General features: G+C 41.9%; 1 protein-coding gene across 7 annotated transcripts in view; it reads left to right on the forward strand.

Annotated features, from left to right (window-relative positions):
* The window catches only part of Sh3kbp1 (SH3 domain containing kinase binding protein 1), a 361,003-nt gene that overhangs the window by 323,015 nt on the left and 12,888 nt on the right, over positions 1-25,100 (forward strand). For all 7 annotated transcript variants that reach the window (XM_055615757.1, XM_055615760.1, XM_055615759.1 and 4 more), the window contains 2 exons: positions 7,467-7,552; positions 22,697-22,806. In XM_055615757.1, the coding sequence (XP_055471732.1) occupies positions 7,467-7,552; positions 22,697-22,806 (196 nt within the window). The remainder of the gene's footprint in view (positions 1-7,466; positions 7,553-22,696; positions 22,807-25,100) is intronic.

Here is a 25,100-nt window from a genome sequence, read left to right on the forward strand (position 1 = left end):
CTTTTTTTAAACTACACCTACTGTGTTTTCAAAATAGGCTTACTTCTGGCCCTAGATAGAAGAGCATTTCAACTGAAACCTGTGTCTAGCTCTTGGCATGAGGGATCAGAGAGCTCAGTTAGAGAGAAGAACCACTATCCTAGCCTCTTTATACAAGTATGGCCTGTGTTCTAGAATCTGGGCAAGAGTCACTTGGGAATATTTAGTTTTCATTTCTTCAGGGTGGTTCCTCATGCTTCAGCCTATAGAACCTGATAAATCTCAGAAACATGAACTGTCAGAAGTCAGAAGCCCTCCCTGGTAACAGTTCACTACATGTCACCCCAAATGCCATTTGAGAGGAAGCCACCCTGACAACTGGAACATAATACGATTTTTCCTTTTATAAAACCATCAGGACAGAGGTTCTGTAATTGAAGATAGAGCCTCTAGTAGCTATAAACAATTTGCAATATTATTTTTCATTTGTATTATACCCTATATTCCTGGCAGCTGTGAACCCCAAATGACCTTTGCAGCAAGAGTTCTCCATTGATGGCCACTGTGGCAGAATGTGTTCAGTTCTGTAGGCTTAAAGCTGTATTAATTTGCTCAGGCTCTTGTAACAAAATACAATAGGCTGAGTAGTATGAACAACAAACATTTATCTTATAGTTGTAGAAGCACCTCCCTTCCACCAACCCTTTTACCCTAGGTAAGAGAGAGAAGGCTAATGGGAAGAGGGAGTTTACTTTTCCTGGCTGTTTAGGGTCGATGGGTTCTTTGGGGGCTATACCAATCTCCATTAACAGCAAATGCAGTGGCCTTCTCTGTCTACCTTCTCCAAGCTGCTGCACTACAAAGCATCTCTTCCGTGTCTCCCCAGACCACCACACTGCCTGTCTCTGGACACTCGCATATGAAATTCTTAATAAACAAAACAAAACAGCAACAGAACAACTCTACAATTTGAATAGATTTAGCTTCCTGTAGCTTAATAATTAGCCCTACATCCTTTTTATCCTTAAAAATTATGATGAAAATAGGAAAAGTAAAAGAACTCTTGATGGCCCTTTAGAGGGAATCCTGCCCAAACTAGCTCGACAGTCATGCACCCATATTCAGGAGAGATTAAGTAACCTAGCCAAGATCATACAGGTGATTAGAAGTGAGTTCAGAGGTAGTTGAGATGTACTCCTGGCTTGGACCTTTAAGCATAGGATTCATAATTTCATACATCTTGACTGATTCCCAGAAGAGATGGCTACATTTGGCCACCTGTGTTCAAGACAATTATTAATCAAACTTGTTGGGGAAAGCCCAGGGCTATGCCACCTTTTACTGTGACAGTACTGTTGGCTGTATTGTGTAAGTCTTTAATCACTACTGGTAAAGGAAACTTTACATTTCTTTTAGCTTTACTGAGTTTTATTTTACTCGTGTGCATGCATTACCTGCATGTACAGATGTGCACAGAGTGCACACCTGGTGCTTGTGGAGGTCAGAAGAGGTAACAGTGGATCCCCAGGAATTGGAATTATGAATGGTTGTGAGCCAGTGTGGATGCTGAGAAAAAAAACCCTGGTCCTCTGCAAGATCAATGAGTCCCCTTAAATGCTAAGCCAACTCCCCAGCTCTTTATTAAATGTCGAATGTAAATAGAAGAAAAGGGTAATTGGAAAGATGGCTCAGCAGTTATGAGTACTTCCTGTTCTTCCAGAGGACTTAAGTTCAGTTCAAAGCAACCATGTCAGGTGGCTCACAATTGCCTATATGTCTACTCCCAGGGAATCCTGAACGTACACAACATACAAGCAAATGCACATCCACGTGAATAAAAAGTAAAATAAATCTTAAAATAAATGGAAGGAAAAAATCCCCTATAAACTTATTCCTAAGACAAGTATTATTCACATTTTTAAAAAATTATTGCCCATCTTTTTCCTGTGTATGATTCAGCTTGATTTTTGTCAATCATAAACAAGTGCTATCGTATAGAAAATAATAAAACTATATAACCTGGGGAAATGCATCTATTGTACAAATGTATAATACATTCCCATTTCAGAAAATTTTAGCCAGTGCTCCTGGATTTCACAGGTGTTTCTTTTTTTATTTTTAGCTTTTGCCACTGAGCTAGGTAATGAAAATTACTCCTCAGAGTTCCCAGGAATAACTAGCATACATAGTCTTCTACTCTTAAAAAGAATGTCTCTTCCTTACACATAAGGGAGGTGTGTGGGTGTGTGCATGTGTCTCTGTGTGTCACTGTTAACCTGGCTTTGTTCTCTAACAGTGTCATATAAGCATTCATTCTTGTCAGAATAAACCTGTTTATAAGTGCCATTGAAATGGCTCATACAAGCCCATCAAGTGTCACGGTTTAGTCAAATGTTTCCTTAGATATAAAAAAATATCCCATTGGTTATTTTTTCTTCACTTTCGCTTCATTGTAAACAACACAACAATTTGTGGAACCCATTGTTTACAGACTATTTCTTTCGCACAGTCCAAACTATGGCTCAGAACTTGGTTCCAAACATATGAATACTTAAACTCTATACCCTACTCTAAAACCTTAATTTTAGTTTTAACTTAAAATAGTTAATATCATGGTATGGCAGGTGACATAAGCTGGGAACACAGAGAAAACATTGTATAATCTCACTTTCCTGTGGAATCTAAAAGAGTCATATTCCTAGGAGTAAAATGATGGTTATCAGCAACTGATAGAGGGCATTGTGGGCAGGGGAGATATTGGTCAAAGGGACAAACTTTAGTTAAGTAAGGGGAGTAATTCTTGGTAATTTGCCACACAACATGGTAATTGTAATCAAAGCAACTAAAAGAAAGGATGATTAGGTATTTTTACCACAAAGAGATAACTATTTGAGCTGATAGATAAGCTAACTAATCTTATTTGATCAGCCTGTGATGGATACATGTATCAAAACATCCATCGCATTGCACCTTATAAACAAAACACTGTTTACCTCTAAAAAATGTCTATTTGCACTTTATTAAACTTGTTCATATAGTTTGATCATGTTTTTCCAATTCTCTAACTTAAAAATAAAGTTTTAAAGACATAATTAATTAAATTTATTCACTTTGTATCTCCTCTGCAGCCCCCTCCCTCATCTCCTCACAGTCTTACTTACCCACCTTCCCTCTTCTCCTCCTATGCCCTTTCCCTAGGCCCCTGATAGGAGAGCATCTCCTCTCCTTCTATCTGACCCTAGCCTATCAGGTCTCATCAAGGCTGGCTGCTTCATCTTCCTCTGTGGCCTGGCAAGGCTGAACCCCCCAGGGGAGGTGATCAAAGAGCAGGCCACTGAGATCATGTCAGAGACAGCCCCTGTACCCCTTACTAGGGAAACAACTTGGAAACTGAGCTGCCTATGGGCTTCCTTTGAACAGGGGTTCTAAGTCCTCTCCATGCATGGTCCTTGGTTGGAGTATCAGTCCCTGCAGCCCCCCCCCCCCACCCACACACCCTGGGCCCAGGTTTTTTGGCTCTGTTGTTCTCCTTATGGAGTCCCTGTCCCCTCCAGATCTTTCCATCTCCCTCTTCTTTCATAAGGATACCGATACTCTGCCCAATGTTTGGCTATGAGTCTCAGTATCTCCTTTGATACTCTGGTGGGTAGAGTCTTTTAGAGAGCCTCTGTGGAAGGCTCCTGTTCTTGTCTTCTCTTACTTACAATGTCTATCCTGTTTGCCCTTCTAAATGAGTATTAAGCATCTTTACTGGTGAGAATGTAACCTTGTATAACCACTTTGGAAATCAATCTGGTGCTTTCTAAGAAAATTAAGAATAGTGCTACCTCAAGATCCAGCTATACCACTCCTAGGCATATACCCAAACGATGCTTTACCATTCAATAAGAACATTTGCTTAACTATGTTCATAGCAGCTTTATTTGTAATAGCCAGAATCTGAAAACAACCTAGATGTCACTCAGCCGAGGAATGGATACAGAAAGTATGGTACATTTACATAATGAAATGCTATTCAGTAATTTAAAACAAGGAAATCATGAAATTTGCAGGCAAATGGTGGGACCTAGAAAAGATCATCCTGAGTGAGGTATCCCAGAATGAGAAAGACACATATGGGATATATTCACTTATAAGTGGATACTAGACTTATAATATAGGAGAAACATACAAAAATCTATAGTCCTAAAAAAAGATAGTTTTGATTGTTTGTTTGTTTGTTTGTGACGTTTGTTGGGTAGGGAAGGAGGGCATGAGAGGAGTTGGGGACGGGGAAAGAATATGTTATATGAAAATTTTAATAAGACAATTTTAAATCATAAGGAATATACCTATATACCTACAATCATATACCTTAATTGTTACTGGTTTTGATTAGTAATAGTATGATAATATGTTATACCTTTCTGTAAGAGTAATTTAAAAAAGAAAAGGCTAAAAGGCTGAGGTGATTGTTCGTTCAGTAAAGTGCTATGTAAGCAAGAGGGCCTGAGTTCAGATCCACAGCACTTATGCAAAACCTGAGCACTGCTGTATGTATCTGTAACCCCAGTGTTAAGGAGACAGAAACAGGTGGATCCCTGGAGCTCATTGGCTTATCAGTTTAGATAAATTAATGACCTCCAGGTTCAGTGTGAGGTGCTGGGCATGCTGGTACATGCCTTTAATCCTAGCATTCAGGAGGCAGAGACAAGCACATCTCTGTCAATTTGAGGCCATCCAAGGCTACATAGTGAGACCCTGTCTCCAAATGAATGAATGAATGAATGAATGATGAATGAATGAATGAATGGGGAGTGATCAAGGAAGACACCCAATATCAACCTCCAAAGGCACATGTACACACATGCATGTAGAACACACATGCATACCCCCACTCGAATGCACACAAATATGTAAAATCAACTAAAAGGCTAAAAAAACTATATCCAAAAGAAAACCAAATACATATAAAAGAATAAAATGGTTGAGTCATACAATAACAGGGAAATAAAAGTAGAACAGTAGCAACATATCCTGAGCATAATGATGGGCAATAGAAGTTATCTCCAGTCCCTTGAGACAGGCCCTCATCCAATACGAGACTTCCAGCATTAACTCAAAGAAGTCTGCGACAGCTACAAGACTGACTATAGCCAAGATCCATCACGAAAGGACATGTTCTAAGGTAGCCAAGTTTTGAGGGACATATGATTAATTCAGAAGCAAACCTCCTCCTCCTCCTCCTCCTCCTCCTCCTCAAGAGGTCCTCTCGTGTACTCCTCAGCTACCTACCAGAATGTGAGGCCACTTTGCATTTTGATAGTTTGCAGAAGCCTCCCTTCCAGGATCCCCAAATCCAAGTGTGATCAATTCCTTCAAATAGACTGATAAAATATTTATATTTAAGTTTCCTTTGCTCCCCTATCCTTTGGCCTTTTTTACTTATAATAATAATGCTTCAGTGTACACCTCATGCTATGGTATTATATTGTATTCTTTAAGGAATGCTGATAAGAAAAAAAAATCTGTGTTTAGCATGTAATTCCCCCCCCCCAAGTATTTGAATTCATTTTATTTTAAACGTAGGTTTTAACTGTGTGCCTGCACACAAGCATATGTGTGCCCCCACACAAGTATATGTGTGCCCACACATACGAGTGTAGATGCTGGTGAGGCCAGGAGAGGATGTCAGAATTTACCTACCCAGCATGGATGCTCAGAACTGAACTCAGGTCCTCTGCAAAGAGCAATACAGTCTCTTAACCATCTCTCCAGTCCCCTCATTTCTTTTTAAAAAGACACCTTGATTTATTTCTTGCAGTACTGTCCATTGAATTCACAGCATTGCATGTGCTAAGCAAGAACTCTTCTACAGCACTGTATGCCAAGCACAATTTTTAAATTATTTTTAATGGGACAATAGTTAATGGTATTTCAGTACAAAAATATAGCGTATGTTGATCCTATGAGGATAATTGGCATATCTGCCATCTCGGATGGGAATTATTTATTTATACTGGGAATATTCAAAGCCCTATTACCTGTTTTGAAATATTTAATTAATTGCTGTCAACCACAGTTTCTAGTCATTAGGAAGTTATTCCTATGTCCATCTGTGATGATTTATTATCTTCCCAATTCTCTTTTCTCTAAACCTTCCTCAGTGTTTGGTACTCACTGTTCACTTATCTATTTCTTTGAGATCGATGTTAATTTTTGTTCTTTTAAAAATATTTATTTGGTGGGCTCCCTAGTTAAGGGGAGTAAGGGCCGCCTCTGACATGAGGCTGGCTCTTTGATCACATCCCCCTGAGGGGGAGCAGCCTGACCAGGCCACAGAGGAAGACTATGAAAGACAGTCCTGATGAGATCTGATAGGCTCGGGTCAGAAGGAAGGGGAAAAGGATTTCCATTATCAATGGACTGGAGAGGGGGCATGGCAGGAGATGAGAGAGGGAGGGAGGGCAGGATTGGGAATGGATAAGGGTGGGGCTACATCTGGGAAACAAAGTGAATAAATTGTAATAAATAAAAATTATATTAAAAATATTTATTTGTGTGTGGGTATATGGAGGTCAACAGACAACTTGATGGAGTTGATCTTTTCTTTTACCTTTATGTAGTTTCCAGGGATTGAACTCAGGTTACTAGGATTCCATTACAAATGGCCTTTACCCATCTTTTACCCATCAGCTCTCTCATTTCATGTTGAGGATCAGTCCTTGGATAACCTTTTTTAGGACTCATCTCCTTAACAGGGTCAGAGAGCTCCCCTTTGTGGGGGAAGTGCAGAGACATCTCAGGCTAGTGTACAAAGAAACTATTTCTTTCCTTATTCTAGAGACTTATCCCCATATTATTTATATATGGGCTTCTTCCAGCCCAGATTGTGAGAGAAGTCACTCAGGTAATAATGGGCATAGAGTTGGGGTGGGGCGTGACCACCCAGAAGCTATCTAATTTTATAGACTTGTGCTTCAGTGCCAACCTTCAAGCTGCCAGATTTCAACTTGACACCTTGTGCCTGTCAACAGCCTGGCTGATGCCTCAGGCCCGGGCAGAGAACCGTTTTTCTCAAGGTTAAAAGTAGCTGACCTTTGACAAGAAACATTGGCTTAATTCTGTGTTCCTTAAAAGGGAAGCTGCCAGCTTGCCAGTGCTTATTTGGCCATGGGGCAGGAACAGGCCTATGCTGCATCCTGTGGAGACAGCGGGCAGGTTTTGTGGCTAGAAGTGCATTGGCAAAGGATCATTATTAAAATAGCCATCATAGAAAATATGTACAGAACAGAGGGACATCCAGTCTGCTGGCCAGTTTATACCACAGTCCATGTGGTTGGACAGCTCCTTGGTTCTCACTGTCTCCCTTTGGCTCCCTTTACAGGTAACAGTGCCATTAGCACCACACACAGCACTGTCCTTAATGTGTGCGCAGCAAGAAACTGGACAGAATGACAAGGACACTCGCTGATTACTAAATGTCTGGACTTGTGTTTTTAATGTAGGGGTGACAGTCCAAAGATTGATTTGGTGGGCAGCACACTCTCTGGCATCCTGGATAAGGACCTCTCAGACCGAAGCAATGACATCGGTGAGTGAAGCCATTGTTCTGTTTCTCTTTGCGTTGTTAGAAAAGAACTGCAGGGCCTGTCTTGCCTCTTCAAGCAATGTGATAGGCTCTATCCCAACCACTACAGTGCTAGGCTCTCAGCCTCTGCTGGGTTTTAGGTGTCACAATTTAACAAAGAAAGTAAGTGATGGAAATTTCTACCTGAAAACAAAGTTCCTGGGGTTTTAGCCTCCTTGGCCTTAGCAAAATTCCTTATAAGTTCTAATGAAGACCAATGATGAATAAACATTTTTGTACAAGTAGGCAGAGGCACTTACTTAGTTCATGTTTTCTAGCCTAGAAAGGGTGCAAATGCAAAATGTCAGGGTTCACTCTAAAAGTGGCTCTAAGTACTTTGACTTTAGGTTAAAGTGATCTTTTTGTGTATGGTAATTACCACTTAGCAGGAGCTGCAAGGGACTTGCTTTCCCAAGGTCAAACCAGCACTGTGTGATAATGGGATAGGGGCTAAGGTCGCTCTGAGTAAACAAAAGTTGAAGGTACTTTGAGGGTATATCTGGATGGACGTGAGGTGACTGGTAGTGTGTTCTGCTTAACAACCTGTTTAGGATGCTAAGTCTCTGCAAAGATCAGTATCAGCTGCAAGTAGCCATACTTTGACTTCTTCCTTTCTGATTTGAATCCCCTTGATCTCCTTTAATTGTCTTATTGCTCTAGCAAGGACTTCAAGAACTGTGTTCAAGAGATATGGGGACAGTGGGCAGCCTTGCCTTGTCCCTAATTTCAGTGGGACTGATTTAAATTCCTCCCCATTGAGTTTGATGTTGGCTATAGGCTTGCTGTATGTTGTCTTTACTATGTTTAGGTAAGTGTTTTGTATCCCTGATCTCTCCAATACTTTAAACATGAAGAAGTGTTGGATTTTATCAAATGCTTTTTCAGCATCTAAGGAGATGATCAGGATACAAAGCAAATAAATTCTAATAAATAAAAAATAAATTAAAAAGAAAAAATAATATAAAAAAGATGCTAAGTCTCAAGTCCAGCTCTTTTTCAAGTGTCGTGTCTTTTCTGTTTGTTTTTTGAAATAGGGTGTCTCCGTATCTGTGGCTGTCCTGGAACTCACTTTGTAGACCAGGATGGCCTCAAACTCAGAGATCTGCCTACCTCTGCCTCCCAACTTCTGGGATTAAAGGCATGCACCATCACCTGTGTCAGAAGGTAGCATTCTCCTGCACTCTGTTTTAGAGGGATATGTTTTGAAATTGCCCTTATTTTAATTAATGTTTGGTTATGAGCTCAGTATAGATTCCCAGACAGATCTTAGACATTTCTAAATGTCTAAATATATATTTTCCTCCTGCACATCCCATCTATCAAATTATAGTGCTATATTGACATTGATGTGTTGCAACTCACTAGTCTTGTTCACATTTGTCCAGTTCTACTGGTATGTGTGTGTGTGTATATATATATATATACACACACACATATGTATATATATATATACATATGTCTCTCTGTAATTTTATTTTGTGTCAAGATTCATAATATCTCTGTCACTACCAGGATTACTCATGTTGTATACTTCTTTTTTCTTTTTCTTTTTCTTTTTCTTTTTCTTTTTCTTTTTCTTTTGTTTTGTTTTGTTTTGCTTTGCTTTGCTTTTTAGGCTGGGTCCCTTTACATAGCCCTGCTGTCCTATTTTCCTTTCCAGTTACTATGATAAAATGCCCTGGCAAAAAAGCAACTTAGGAGAGAAGGGCTTATTTTTAGGTCACAATGCCAGGCAACATACAGTTCATCACTGTGGGGAAGTCAGGGCAGCAAGGAACTTGAAGAAGCTAATTATATCCATTATCAAAAGCAGAGACAATAAATGCATCTGTACTTCCACTCAGCTTGTGTTCTTGACTATAGTACAGTTCAGGATCTCCTGCCTAGGGATATATACCACCAACAGTGAGTGGGTTTTGTCTCCTCAATTAATATAATCAAGATAATGCAACATAGACATGCCCACTAGACAACCTGATCTAAACAATCCCTCAATGAGATACTCTCCCAGGAAATTCTAGATTTTGTCAAGTTAACAATTAAAGCTAACTATCACACTGGCATAGCCTAGAATTTATTATAATAAAATAATGATATATTAAAATTTATACTATTATCACACCAAACTCACAATACTCCTGCCTTCACTTCCCAAATCCTCATATTACAGGCATGTGACACCATGTCAGGTTGGGTTGTTCATTTCTAACCACGCCCACCTTCTTCCAATCTGCCCCCTCCCAACATCTGACAGTTATTAGTGAGATTGATTTAACATAGAAGATAGATATCCAGGATCATCTGTGTTGGCCACTTAATTTAGAAACAAATGCCCAACAGTTGGCAGGCTTTACAAGAGCAACAGAATGCCTGACATGAGCAGCCTTCTGGCCTGCCTGATGTGACTCCTAAGACTGGAGACTTTTTCCCTGAATCTGCTAAGAGAATCACACCTTTTCAAGCTGCTGACCTGAAGTCTCTGGCCTGACCTTGGGAGGCCTTGTGTGTAGGATGCTTGGTTGTGACTGAAAATACCAGAAATATATGTGTTGCTTCCAGAAGCTGGTTTATATCCTCGTGCAGCCTTTGAGAATCTGTCACAAAGCATAAACCCAACAGTTAAAACTTACCAGCTATAGGTTTTGATTGGGTGAAAGAGCAGGAAAGAGAAGTGAAGTGAATATGTGATTTCAAAGCTAGATTAAGTTATGGTTTTCACACTGTGGTTGGGTATTCAGCCTGTATTTTCAGCCAGAGCAACTAATTGGTGGAATAGTGGTAAAGGTCTTGTGTGGGACCTGACACAGGAAGAGAAGGTGTTTTTCTGTCTCTGGAATACACAGCGCCATCTCTCTTGCTTTTCTAAGAGCACTGGCCTTTGACCTTTGCTTTCTCTGGGTCTGGAGTTGTCTAGGATGGCCATTGCCAAAGGATGACCAGCATGCTCTCTAGTCTGACCAACTAATTTGGAAATGTTGGTGTCATGGATGGGAGAAGAATTTCTCCAACTGCTGTTCCTATTGTAGAAACTAAGTCCCAGATGTATTTGGAAACCTAGAGGGATGGTGCTGAGGGTTTTTCCTTCATTTTTCCAAGAAGACATTAATCCCTGGAGACGATCATTGCACAGCTTGACAACCTAAAGTGTAGACTATTTGAATTTCAAGAAATGCTGATAGGCAGCTAGGTCATCAACCAGGAAGTACTAGACTATCTTTGACCCAAACACCCTCACATGAATGTCTGCTTCTGTGGATCTATAAGATACTGGCTAAAAAATTAGATAACCATGGAGGTGTAAGTAAGTGACAACTGAGGGATAGAACTTAATACTGATCAGGATGCTCCTAAGTGCCATAGTGCTGGGACAAGCTCCACAAAAGAGCACAGACTTAGCTGTATTGTGGGTTTGCTTAGGCAGAGGTGGGGGCAGGCAGGGAAATCATGTGGGGAAGTGCTAAAAGCTTGATATAGATAGATCAGCCTGGCTGTAGTAGAATGTTGGTGCTGATAGAGGAATTGACTTGGAAATATAAGTAGGTATCAAATTGAGCTTAAGGGGAGGGTGGATTCGTAATTTACTCTAGAGAGAGTGGAAGCCATTAATGGTAACATTAAAGTGATATATCCAACTTCAAAATTAGTATACTAAATGCTGAAGAGCTTTATGGGACCAGTCAGATAAAAGAAAGCTAGATGTCAAGTTGGATGGGTTTAGTTAAGCAAATTGACTTAGAGATTTTTTTTTTCAGATGCCCTATGTAAGTGATGGAGTCTGAAAGTGGAGGTTCAAAGATTCAGAGACTGGCAGGGATTAGAAGTAGATGTTGAGTTTCTCAAAAGCACTGCCGGGGAGGAGAATGTAGGATTGGTGGCTACAAGCTTGAAATTGAGTGATAGAGCTGTTGCTTCTGGCCTGGGTGGCTTCCCTTACTTAGTGTTAATCTCAATTGACTTTCTCACCTTGTCTTCCAGAATTATGTCAGAACACCTAGGGGACTGCAAAAAGATAGAAATGTTTACATTAATATTGTTCGCTTTGAGGTGTCTTTTGGACTAGGAAGATAAAGTGTAAATTAAATTTATCACAAAGAAAGAAGATTTAAAAATTAAAGGGGGGTGCTGGAAAGATACTCAGTGGTTAAGAGCACTGTCTGCTCTTCCAGAGGTCCTGAGTTCAATTCTCAGCAACCACATGCTAGCTCACAACCATCTACAATGAGAGCTGGTGCCCCCTTCTGGCAATCAGGCACACATGCAGGCAGAACACGGTATACATAATAAATAAATAAATCTTAAAAAAAAAAATTAAAGGGTGGCTGGAGAAATGTCTTCGAGTAGAGAAGACTTGAGTTCACCCACTTAAAAGATATAGTAGCAAGCATCCGTAATCCCAGTGCTCTACCAGCAAGATGGGAGGTGACACAGGCAAATCCTCTGAAGCTGAACCTGCTGTTGTGTACACAGTGGAGACCTATAAGAGACCCTGCCTCAAACCAAGTAGAAGGTGAGGACCGCTGTCCAAGGTTGTCCTCTGACATACATATGTGTACCATGTCATGCAGTGTGTGCACCCACCTAACCACTCATACATGTATGCATGTGTGCGCGTACACAGCACACACATGTGCTACCCTGACACACCACGAAGAGATTGAGAATGGGTGAGAGGCACCTAGGCGCGAAGACTGTACTCCCACAAAATTTATATTCTAGTTGGAAAAAAAAGGATCTTGCAACTTTACAGAAGCCAAGGGAGAAGCAGATTTTTTTTTGAAAACTTTTTTTCCATTTTTTATTTTAATTTTTATTAATTACACTTTATTCACTTTGTATCCCCCCATGGCCCCCTCCCTTCTCCCCTCCCAGTCCCACCTTCCCTCTCCCTTCTCCATGCATGCCCCTCCCCAAGTCCACTGATAGGGGAGTTCTTCCTCTCCTTCCCTCTGATCCTAGTCTATCAGGTCTCATCAGGACTGGCTGCATTGTCTTCCTCTGTGGCCTGGTAAGGCTGCTCTCCCCTCAGGGGGAGGTGATCAAAGAGCCAGCCACTGAGTTCATGTCAGAGATAGTCCCTGTTCCCTTTACTAGGGAACCCACTTGGACACTGAACTGCCATGGGCAACATCTGTTAGGGGTTCTAGGTTATCTCCATGCATGGTACTTGGTTGGAGTATCAGTCTCAGAAAAGATGCCCATACCCAGATTTTTTGGTTCTGTTGCTCTCCTTATGGAGCTCCTGTCCTCTCCAGGTCTTACTATCTCTCACTTCTTTTATAAGATTCCCTGTACTCTGCCCAGAGTTTGGCTATGAGTCTCACTATCTGCCTCAATACCCTGCAGGGTAGAGCCTTTCAGAGGTCCTCTGTGGCAGGCTCCTGTCCTGTTCCCTGTTTTCTCTTGTTCTGATGTCCATCCTCTTTGCTTTTATGAATGGGGTTTGAGCATTTATCCAGAGTCCTCCTTCTTGGTTAGTTTTTCTAGGTGCACAGATTTTAGTAGAGAAGCAGATTTTTAAGCCGAATGTCTTTAAACCCAAAGGCAGAAATGCCCTTTGTAGGTGGATTGGTCAAGGAGAAAAGGACAGTGCAGAGGAGGTGGCTCTCCTGGGGCTGATTTTGTAGGATTCCATTGCCTTGAACCAAGGAGGACATTTTTTGTACCACAGTGTTTTTTACTAGTGATTCAGACAATTGAAGCTGTCCGAATATGGGCTACAGTTAATAGCATAATGCAGCCCTGAACATCATCAGAAACCATCAGTGTTCGCTATAAATAAATCTGTGTTTCCCCTTAATAAAGCTGTAATTTAAAATTATTATAATATTACATTAGAGAACATGGCCTTTGCAGATCTTGTGTGGGCAGCTCTCAGCATCTGTCAGCCAACGATAATTTAGAATGAAATCAACTGGTCCGAAACTAAGCCATTGATGTCAGATTGAGATATTGTTTGTATCAAACTATGCAGCCATTTTTCAAGTAGAATAATAGAAAATATGGAAGAGGTCCAACAAGGGCCTGTGCATGAATAGAAATGAAAATTCAATTGTCCAGTTCTCTCTTGGTGATAGAAGAATCTCTGTTCTGATTGAATGGGAGATTATAGGCCATGAAGTTAAGTGCCATAACATTTACTTGTATTAGTCCTTATATTGTAGCTCCCGCCACATGGTGAGATTTATTGTTGCACTTCAATACAATCAAGAGATTCTCAGTTCTTTTCTTTCTGAAGCACATAGCAACGGGCCTTCAGACGGGAAGCAGCGTGTGCACGATACCACCTAGTTTTAACTAATTGACTTAGAGGGACTTCTCATTCCTTCACAGTTGCTTTGGTTCCATTCTGTCCAAGTCCACTTAAACTTCTGGTTGTTTCTTCATGCCACCACCCTGCCTCCAGTACGGGTGGAGGGCAGACCCTTCATTTCTTGCTGTCCCTTCTACCAGGATCCCTGTTTCTGAATGTTGAAATTAGCACAGTGGGAGCAAGCAAGGAGGAGGAGAGAAGGCACCAGCAGATGCCAGGTGTCTACAACACGTCTTAAATCTTTTTCTCATCAACATCCCTGAGGGAAGACTGGGGTGATGTGTAGTTTTAGAGAAAAGAAATAGTGAATCAAGATGGCCAGAGGTATTTTGGTCAAGTTTACCAGCTGGCTAGGAAGGATCGGAGTTGAAGTTGAACCCCATTCTCCTGAAGCTGGGAGCCCAAACTTCCAAGCAAACTGATTGCGACTCTCCTCCCCAATGGACATGTGGTGGTGATGTCTGGAGACAGTTTTGTTTGTTGTGCCACAGGAATGAAAATGTTACTGACTTGTAGGGAGTAAAGGCCAGGAATACCAATGAATATCTTTACAGTGTATAAGACAGCCACATAAACAGCCAGGAGTGACCCAATCTCACATATCGTTATCACAGAGGTCAGCTCAAGCATCTCATTGGTGAACAGCTGGACAAAGGCTGCAGCCCCTCCCCTCCATACACACACACCTCAAATGTAGCCTTGCATTTCTTGGAATTTCCTAATTTTCCCGAGAATCTCCATAAAATCTGTTTTGAAAGCAATTTCAGAGCTCTTGGAAACCGGTGATTGTATACCCAGAAAAGCAAATAGATCTATTGGAGATAACGAATGTAAACATCAAGCAGTGATGTGGTTATCAGGAAAGGGAGAGAGGAAGACTGAGAAAGGGAGAAGGGACAAATGGAGAGAGAGAGAGAGCTCATGTGGGCTGTCTCTCAGGCTTGTGACATGTTATTTACCCTAGAAAAAATAATACAAGTTAAGCCTTGTTTTTACATAGAGAGCAAATACTGTTTTTTAGATTATTGTCTGTTGATTTACTAGCTAATATCTAAATTATTCAATAAAACAGACATGAAAATGATCAGTACTAGAGTCTAGATTACTAGAGTAAAATTATATAAGATATACATAAAGCAGCTTAATAGTGACCATTAACAGTTCTATTTTGTATCTTTGGTGAACAAGTGATTAAATTCTTGCCTCATTTTTGAAATTTCTTCCTTTTTTTATAAGAAATCATTTTTAAGGCTTTTGTAGGCAGATTCTGAGAAAAGACTTAGATCATCTGGCTTTGGACTCTTGGACTTTCCATCCTCTTTCTACTAAAAACTTTCTATTATAAAAATTCACATTAAGATTCTTTCAGAACTACAGAGCCAGTTGTTAACCCTTGCAGCATTTCAGGTCAACAAGTAATTTCCCCAGTTCCATGGGATATAGTGTCTGGCCGTAGAGAACTCCATGACTGACATTTGGAGGCTTCTATGTAGTCTCCTGGCTGAAAGTTGGGTGTGAACACCGAAGTACACCTCCCAGCTCCCCTGGGACATGAGAACTTCCATCTGAAAGGCACAACTTGCTCATACTGATACCTCAGCCGTGACCTTCAGATGGCCTTTGGGACCAAGGTTATGCTTGGTATTGCCAAAGCCAGAGAATGGCAGGTGCAGTTGTGGGTTTCACTCAGTTAAATATTATTTTGGACAGTGTGGGCTGATGCTTATATATACATGCATGCCACTCTGGCTACCATTCAGGGACACAAGTCATGATCAAACATAAATTGCCATCATGGGTATTTGAAAAGCATTCTGCATTTCTCAAATGTGTGCCCCACCCCACCCCCAAAAAAGAGGTTGGTCTAAGGGTCAGACTTTTTATTATATAAAGCAAAAAAAGCTGTACTGCATACTTATGCTAGCTTGCCCCTTAACCCACACTGTCCTCTTAAGTGTTTTCATTGCTTCCTGGTGCTTCTGAAGATGTGTTTAATTCAAAAGAGCATCTAGGCCTGGCCCTCCCCTCGCAGCACTCAGAGCCTTCCCTAAGTGCCTCCCCTTCCAGCTCATAGCATAGAGATATCGTGGAGTAAACCAGGTCAGCCTGACCACCAGCCTTCGTTTCAAAAGCCGTCTTTGAGTCCTACAGGAAATGGACCAGTGTCCTTTAAAAGGAGGGCTGTTAACTAACTGGCTCTGCTTGCAGGTCTTCCCTGTTGCTGGCTCACATGAGAAACCAGGGACTCACTCCATCTCTGTACCCCGGACAGGGCATTCCTGGCTTTGACAGCCCATCTATTTGTGATTAGTTTTTGATTGTTGTTTTTAAGCTGATACTTGTTTTTTTTTTTTTTTCTTTTTTGAGAATTGACACATGACTACTGTATTCAATCATTTCCACCCCTGAGCTTGGAAAAAGGTCACAGTGCCTACTTGCCATGTAGGACTTGCAGAGAGACCCAGAATTCTGCTGCAGGTATTTCGATCCCTTCTCTCCCGTAGACAGGGTATTCCTAGTTTATATCCAGCCTGATGCCTGAAAGGTCTGTCTTTTCTGTGAGTACAGACCCTCTTCATCCTAGACAGCACAGATTGAGGGGCACACCCTCATAGATTCAAAGTAGTCTTTTACAGCAGACAGACTTTTGTCATAATGTGTGCGATGTCCACAGAAGCCACTGAGCTGAAGATGTATGTGGGGGCAAGCAGAGAGGAGGTGTCACTCAGCAATCAGACTGTATATAGCATTAACTTGACTTGAAACGCTCCTGCCTTCTACTTGCTGGCTGTAGGCTCACAGACTGTCAGAGACAGACTCTGGCTTTCATTTTGCCTATACCTATCTGAAGGGATGCCTGGGCTGAGGATGAAATGGGCTTGGTTTGTGTGAGTTGGAGGGGTAGTGGCAAATATGTCCCCTTGATAGCTGTGCTGTGTGATCCTCACATCTGGATTATAAATGCAAGCAACAACTAATCTGTTCTAGCCTTGTAGATTGTGGAGATGCAGACGCTAACCACTGCTCATTTTTCCATTGGTGGCTCAGATGCCACCACAGGTGTTTATTTGTGCTCTAAAAATGGGCCCCTCTTTGTAATTTGCACAGATTTACTACAGCCATCAAATGGCTGACGTGCGGGGTGAGATTTTCTTCTTCCTGCCATGTCGTATGATGTTGTTTGATTGAAGAGAAAGCATCTGCATCCATGTGGGCTTGGGGCTTTCCCATATAAGCCTTATAAAAACAAAAGAAGGGAGTTTGCTTGGCCAGCCTTACTCTTACATCCCTGTCATTAATAGCTTAGGAAAACAAAATGCCGCCTGTGTGATTGAAAAAAGGTAACCTCTCCTTATGGGAGAAGAACCCCACAAAGCTCAATAATTTAGTCTTGTTCTCCTTTTTCTCCTTCCCCTCCCCTTTCCCTTTCCTCTCTTCCCTTCCTTCTTTCTTTTATCCTCTGGAAAACAAGGCTAGCAAGGTTGTTTGTCAATCTGTTAAACAACCATTTATTGAGCACTCAACCACAAGCCAGGACTGATGTTAGGCCTGGGAAAACAGATAAAAGTCACCATAAGTCAACATGGAATGTCAATAACAGGCTGCTGAATGCCGAGAGGCTCTTGTCATATATGAGTGAGAGAGCAGTCAACTGAGGCCTTGAGGTAGAGTCTGGCCTATTGAAACGGGCCAAGTCATGGTACTGAGCCTCCACAACACAGAAAGAGTTAGTTAGTCAGAAATTCTCAGGCCCTTTGTTCATTTCTTGCTAGTGGTAATATGTGGAATGGCATATGACTTACAGCAGACGATACATTTGCCAGGATTCCAGGCCAGATGTTCCAGCAGCTTTAATGTAACTAGGGGGTATGCAGCCAGGATGGCTTCTGGAGATACCGGGGGATGGTGACGTGGCTGATTCAAACCTCAGCAGACTTCCATTCTCAAGCATGGAGCAACCAGTAGCTGTGAATAGACGGAGCCCATTTATAAGCGTCTGCACAGCTCTGTTAGTGACAGCTTGACCTATCTCCAACTTTTGACTATTTTTCCTGTTTTCCAGTGCGTGTGCTTTAGGTCATCTGTGGTCACTGGGGCCATTCCTCTCATCCATGGAAAACGAGGCTACATGTTCTAATTGAGCTAAATAGGGCATGACTGGAGTTCATGGAAAATGGTCAGTTCCTGGTGCCACGAAGAGGCTCAGCCCTTGCCAAGCTGACTCCATCGTGTCCAACATGAATCACCCCCTTATGTCCGCAGAGGGTTCCTCTTCCAGTTGTCTCAAAAGCCAAGAGCCTCTTATCCTTATGAAACTTAAAAAAAAAAAAAAAGAAAGAAAGCAACCTCCGTGCTAGCCAGCTTAATCATTTTGAACTAGCTTATGGGCATTAAAACCTTTTTCATTAGGAGGAAAAATTTCCCAGCTAGGCTGAGAAAGCACATATCGTGTTTCAGCTTGATTCACTTCAAAACCACCATGAAAATTGGGACATTTTCTTCACACCACAATGAGTTAGTCATGGAAATTCTTCCTTAATCACAGCTACCAAGGCCACAGTCAGGAGCATGCCTTGGGCCACTGAAAATTCACGTGACAATATTGAAGAGGGTGCCCCTTCCATATCAGAAAGCAGAAGTATGTGGCAATTCTCAGTCTTTGGCAACATAGCTAGATAATCTGAGGTTCCCCCTTGCAGCAAGTAACCTCATCTTTGGGGTATCTTTCTTTGTGGCAGTTTACTTCTGTTACTGTTCAAACGAATGTTCTTCATAGGCTAAAACTGTAGAAAATTAAACTTAGCTGCAATGTGCATTAAGAGGCTAAAAGTGGCTCCCCATGAGGGACTCTGACCCCCCCCCCCCTTACTGATGAGTGACATAAACGAGGCAGACTTCTTGGCCATCTGTCATGGAGTTGCTTGCTGAGTGTGGCCAGGCTCCAATACGCTTAGGTCTTTTTAGTACAAACCTCAGCCAATAGAGCTAAGTGAGCCAGCCAAGCTCTTCCCCTGCTGCCACGGCACACAACACTGCCTTCTGCCCTACAGTTGCCACACTGTGTCCCACTAAGAGCTTCCTCGAGAAGCTATACTCCCAGAGTAGAAGTTTTCCTTCAGGTAGTTCACTCATTCATTCACTCCTCTCCTTCAACAGAATATCAAGTAGGTCCCCCCCAACCCCTTGGAATGAGATAAGCTTTGAGAATAAGGTCCTGCCTCCCTGCATCTCACAGTCCAGATGTAGGCAGCAGGCATACCATGCTTCCAAGCCATTCTAGAACAGAATTCATTAGAGCCTGCTAGATGAACTTTTCCCTGGGAACTATGAACAAATGTGCCCTCCCACAGATAGGGCACCAAAGACAGACTAGAGGACAATTTTTCTGAAGTCCAACTTGGGACCAATGGGTTGATTGGGCTTAGAAAGCATGGGTGAGGAGTTATAGGAGCATGGATGACCCTACAGAAACCATGCCACCAAAATATCTTAGCCTCTATATTTGTGTAGATGGAACCCCTCCTCAATTCATTTTCTGCCCTCTACACAGTCTAGCACCTCCAGAGACCATAAGGTCATATGCTATTACAGCACAATTACATACAGTGGGCTGGGAGGTGCATGAGGGCATAGCTGGAATCTTGGGTGAGGGTCTGTTGACCCTCTGCACCCTGTCCATCTAAGAAGGAATAATTTTTCTTTCGCTAGCATGAGCTATCTCGCATGGCCTCAGGCACGTGCAATAGAAGCACGTTTGCTGGTGTGAACTTAGCTGTCTCCGCATGCTGAGTCCATCCCACAGTGAACACAAGGTGGCCCATCTCCCCTATTTCCGGTACCCTTCTCCTATTCCATTCTGCCTGCTGCATCGTTTCACCTCCCTCCTGTTTCCTGCTGAAAGGGTGTTGGTTTGATCAGTTGTCACCTATTCGAGCTTGTAACCAAATGCTTTTGGCAAGGGCTTTAACACCTCTGTAGGTTTGCTGTCAGGGTAACACTCCTTCACCAGGTCCTGGAGGACCCGTTTTACTGATGACTTGCCTTGGCAGGGTATGTATTTCCAGAGAATCCCCTGGAACAGCCCAGCATGGGAAGTAGAATCAGGAGTCTCAGTTGGCCAGGTAGCCTTGGTGAATCTGTGATCTCCAGGTTTAGTGAGAGATCCTGTCTCAATAAATAGGGTGGAGAGTGATTGAGTAAGACAGCCAACATCAGCCTCTGGCCTCCACATGTATCTGTGCCACCCCCCAGTCTCTTTCCCTCTCATCTCTCCCTTTCTCTGCCCCTTTTTTCTCTATCCCCTCCCCCTTCTCTGCTATCTCCTCTCTCCTCACATCCCCCACACCCCAGTTAAAGTAATTATCTATAGGAATCAGCTCTGACTATTCGGCAGAGAACTGGAGTCAATTGGTCACTAATTGTTCTTTAATCACTTCACCTTGCTCAGGTTTTGTCCCCAGAGCTTGTTTTGGTTTCCTGGACAGGGTGATAATATACATCAGGCAGCTCAGTCCTAGGAGCTCCCAGCCAAGACCCTTGGCAATGACTTGTTCCTTGGAACTTTCAACAGCTTTCTCTTCAACTCCCTCCCCTTGCTGTCTGCTAGGCATCTGCTCCTCAGCATCTGTTTCCGTGCTCCTCTCCCTGAGGCTTCCTCTGCTCTTCCTTGTGCCTTCTGCCCTCCCCAGCCAGCTCCGCCCCCTCTCTCTCCTCCCCCTCCCCCAGCAAACCACCCTGTCTGAGGCCCCATTTCCTTTTTCCCAGAGCGGCCCAGTATCTGCTTGACTAACCTGCTGAAAGCATTGCACATAGCGTACAAGCTGGAGGTGTTTGTGTGCCACTTTTCTATAATAGCAACAAATAAGAGGGGGAATGATTTGAAGACAAATTATCCAACAATAGGGAACAGAATACATGATGAATTGCAGTACCACCGAAGATTATATAAGATATGAAGAATTTTTAGAGACATGACATCCAAGGTTAAGTGGATTAAGCACAGTACAACATAACATATAACATGAATTATAATGTCTTATTTTTAAAAAGCCTGACGGAAAGTATACTGAAATACTAACAGTGGTTGTCTCAATGCAGTAAGATTATCATTGACTTTCTTTTTTTTCCTTTTTTTGTTACAATTCCACATAAATATATGCATGAAATGTGTATTACTTTTGTATCTGGAGGAAAACTGATTTTAAAAAGATGAATTGGTAAGTTAATGTCGTATAATGGCTTTTTTCGCATCAATCCAACTGTGTAATGGGGAATTTCTATTTCAGACAACACATACTTCATAGAGTTAAATCCTGGGGTAGAGCCTGGAAAGAACCTGCTAGGATAATCAGATTATTTTAAAAGGAAGCCTTCTAAGTGGGACCAGCTCAGTCAGCCAGCTCTGGACAAGTACGTCCTGGTAATGTGGATCTGTGCCCTCCTGGGTCACCTGGAGAAGTAAGACCCTTTATGAGCTATTCTTAGGTGCTAGATGCTGATGGGCTCCTGACAGGCCTCAGAGCTCTGCTGATAAGTTCTCTTTGTATGGTCCTTGAAGGTGCTGCCCTCATCACAGCAACAATGGTACTCAGTTCCTTCCCACTACTCATTCCTCTAAGCCTTTCATTTCCATCATACTTGGTTTGGAAACCCCAGAAGTCTATAGGACAGGGTAAGCCCTTGCCCCGGTCACTTACTAACAGTGCAAAAGTAAACGCAGAAGCCTTCTTCCTGATACATGCAGACATGTGTGATCTGTTCATCTGATTGTCAGTCAACTAGGATATAAGCTCTGTGAGGGCAATGCTCATCCCTGCACATTTTCTGGTGTCATCTTGGCGGCTCTTGCCCTGTGTGGCTCAGAGTAGTTGTTCAGTAACAGGTATTCAGGGTGATGGTACATGTCAGTAATCCCAGTGCTACAGAGGCTCAGGGCAGAATATTGTGAGCTTGAGGCCACAACTTATTTTTTTTAAACTGGTATATTTCGGATGTTTGTTGTTTCGGTTTGGTTTTCTGTTTTTGTTTTTACAAGACAGGGTTTTTCTGTGTAGCCTTGGCTGTCCTGAACTCACTTTGTAAACAAGGCTGGTCTTGAACTCACAGAGTTCCACCTTCCTATGCCTGCCCTAGTGCTGGGATTTGAAGGTGTATAAATATGGAATGAATGGATGGGTTAGACAGATGGATGACTGCTGAAGATAATGTCAACACTGAATGATGATTCTGAAAACAGAATAGAGTAAGACTCAGTGAGTTATCCGAGGCTGGTCCCCTTGCCTAGGATCTTAGTCTAACAGGGTGACACCTGATGGCCTGACTATTGAGGTACAAACAGATGAGGCAGCTCTGATGTCTCGTTTTTCACAATCAACAGCAACCAGCATTAACATCTCCATATCTGTTATACATTGTGGTAACTGTGTTTTGTGTTGAGACTTCAAGAATGTTCTGTCTACTAAAATGGTTAGATTTGTGAAAGAGAGAAGAGTCCTCCTTTAATCCTTGTTCTGTAGCTTTTGCAAGATTTATGAACGTAACTGTCAAAGGGAAAAAGGCAAGAGCTGTTTCTCTCTTGCTTGCTAGCATGCTAAGCTTGCTAAGCTGAGAGAAAATGGTTATTGCATTCCATTTGAGTCCTTTATTGAATGACCCAAGGGTATTAATGGCCTTTGGAAAAGATAAAGCGTAATGTAGAGCGACAGGGTGCTTATTAAGGGAAAGAGGTACTTTTCCTACACGAGCCCCCTTTTCCTTCTTATCTTTGTTCTTAAAAACCCTGTTTCATTCTGTTGTAGACCTAGAAGGTTTTGACTCTGTGGTATCATCGACTGAGAAACTCAGCCACCCGACCACAAGCAGACCCAAAGCTACAGGGAGGCGGCCTCCATCTCAGTCGCTCACATCTGTAAGTGTCTCTTTACTTCTCTCTAGCTGAAAGAAAAAAAAAAAAAAAGGCCTGGAGATTCTGGTGAAGGATTCGTCCGCAAGCCCATGGTGGGAGAAACCCCAGAAGAGGGAAAGGGAGAAGGAGGCCGCCAGATACACCACCAACTAAAAATACTTGGAGAACCTTTTTGAATCAAGAATTATTTCTTTCCGTTTGTTCTTTGTGTTTCTGCCAGCAAGATGGCACTCCCTCTTTCCCACCTTCCTTCTGTCTCTTTCTCCACCCATTATTGTTTGAACCTGAAAAGAAACTGTTAAGCGAACTAGAGACAAAGAAGACAAAGCTTTACTCAATAAAGATCTGTCACCACGCAACCGTGAGAGCTGCATCTCCCTATATAAGTGGCCTCTATTTTCCTAAACTCCATTAGCAGCATGCCTGCAGAGGGACCCATGCAGACCTCCAAGAGGTTATATTTAAACTCATGAAGTACATGGTTTATAGAACACTTGGTGATAAGTGTAGATGGTTGTTTTTATCTGAGTAGTTTTAGATAACTTTTATTACTACCTGCTGTAGTCCTTGTTGTGCCAAATGTTAGTAATGGGACACAGAAACTTAAATGGCACACTGTTCTCTTCAGTCATTACCAGTACCCCAGAACAATGTATTTAATGAGTGCCTACTCTTCGACAATGTGAGCATATGCGAGTTTATATGGTGATTGCACTATTATTGGGGTGTGATGATGATTCAAAGTCTTTGTTATAAAGCCATATTTATGTAAATGTCTGTACAAAAAAAAAGGTCCTAATGTTGTTAGGTTCAAGTTTTCTGAATGTGGGCTGTTGGGAAGTGCATTGCTTTGCTATGGCCCGAAGTTGCAGACTTCCCCTCCACCAGGTCGTTTCCCCTCCACAAGCAGTGTGTATGTGTTCATCTGCCTACTGATCATCTTGTAGTCTGTCAGTCACGTGGCCTTGTCCTTGCAGTTCAAAGGCCTTATAACCTCCCTCCAGATATACCAAGGAATTTAACCATTTGCAGGTTTCTCAGGATACTTCTCTTTCTACCTCCTTCCTAATCTCACCTGTGCTTTTATCATTTGGAGAAAAAAAAAAAAGAGAATGCCACTTCCTTTGAGCTCTTCTCTCAGATCTACTGAGTCTGGAAATGTGGGCTTGAATTGTCCTATTTTTCTTCCTTGTGTGAACCACATCTAAGTTTGGACTGGTGCATTTTTGAGATAAAGACTTGAAGAAGTGGCTTCCTTTACACTCTGTTAGAATCCTGTGGCAACCTGCCTTCTTTTCTTTCTTCTGTCCACACTCTACATGCACATATACACCCAACCTATCCGATTGCTTCTTGGCATGTTTGCATTCCTATTTTTTTGATTCTACCACGTCTGTGTTTTCTATAAATCCTTTGTCATTTTCATTTTCCCTCCAAGCATTTATAAACCTTTTCAGGTCTAAGGAGCTTTGGATCATCCCAAAATTAAATATTAAACGGTTCAAATTATTCCCCCTTAGTTCATGCATCCTGTGTTGAGAAGTTTGTTTATTATTTTGGAAACCAAGTAGTGGCAGCTCATCTTCACCCTGATTTTAGGCTGTTTATTTCCTTGGTCAATGTATATTCAGAGACATCTATCTGCTGTGGACAGGGCACCGTGCCAGGTGCCAAGGATACAGATGGTAATGAGAAGTAATGGTCACTGCCTTCACGAAGCTTATTTTGTTGACTCAGAGCTTGACATCTTATAGAGAATGATTTTATTTGTACTTAAAACAGAATACCTTGGTGCTTTATGATGTATAGTTATCAGATTCTTGTCCCTCATTCTTATATAGCCTCATTTGGCTGCATACCCTGACTTTCTTGTTCGCTCTTAAAATTAGCACCTGAGGGGTTTTCATAATAAATGAGATTAGTGGATAAGGAAATAGTCCTCAAAGGCCATTGGGGGAATAATTGAAAAAAAAAAAAAAAACACTAGTTATGTTTCCTCAGCCTGGGGTGGTTTTCTTCTAATTGAAGCTTTTTTATGTTTATAAATGCTAAAGAGCAAGCTCATGCAACATGGATTGTGTAGAAGGAAGCTTTTTGAATAAAATCTTGAAAGGATCCATGTATTGCATGGTGGTTGAGTAGGTAAGCCTAGATTAATAAGAAAGCTTGGGTTGGGGTGGGGGCCATAGTTTAGGTAACTGGATTTTTAGATTAAATGAAGACTAACAAATAAAACCTCTCGAAGCAAAACCTTGGCTTAAAAATCCCCCCAGATATTTTACGTTTCTGCCTTGGTA

Source organism: Psammomys obesus, unplaced genomic scaffold (assembly GCF_907164565.1).
Source record: "Psammomys obesus unplaced genomic scaffold, mPsaObe1.curated_primary_1811, whole genome shotgun sequence".
NCBI lineage: Eukaryota > Metazoa > Chordata > Mammalia > Rodentia > Muridae > Psammomys > Psammomys obesus.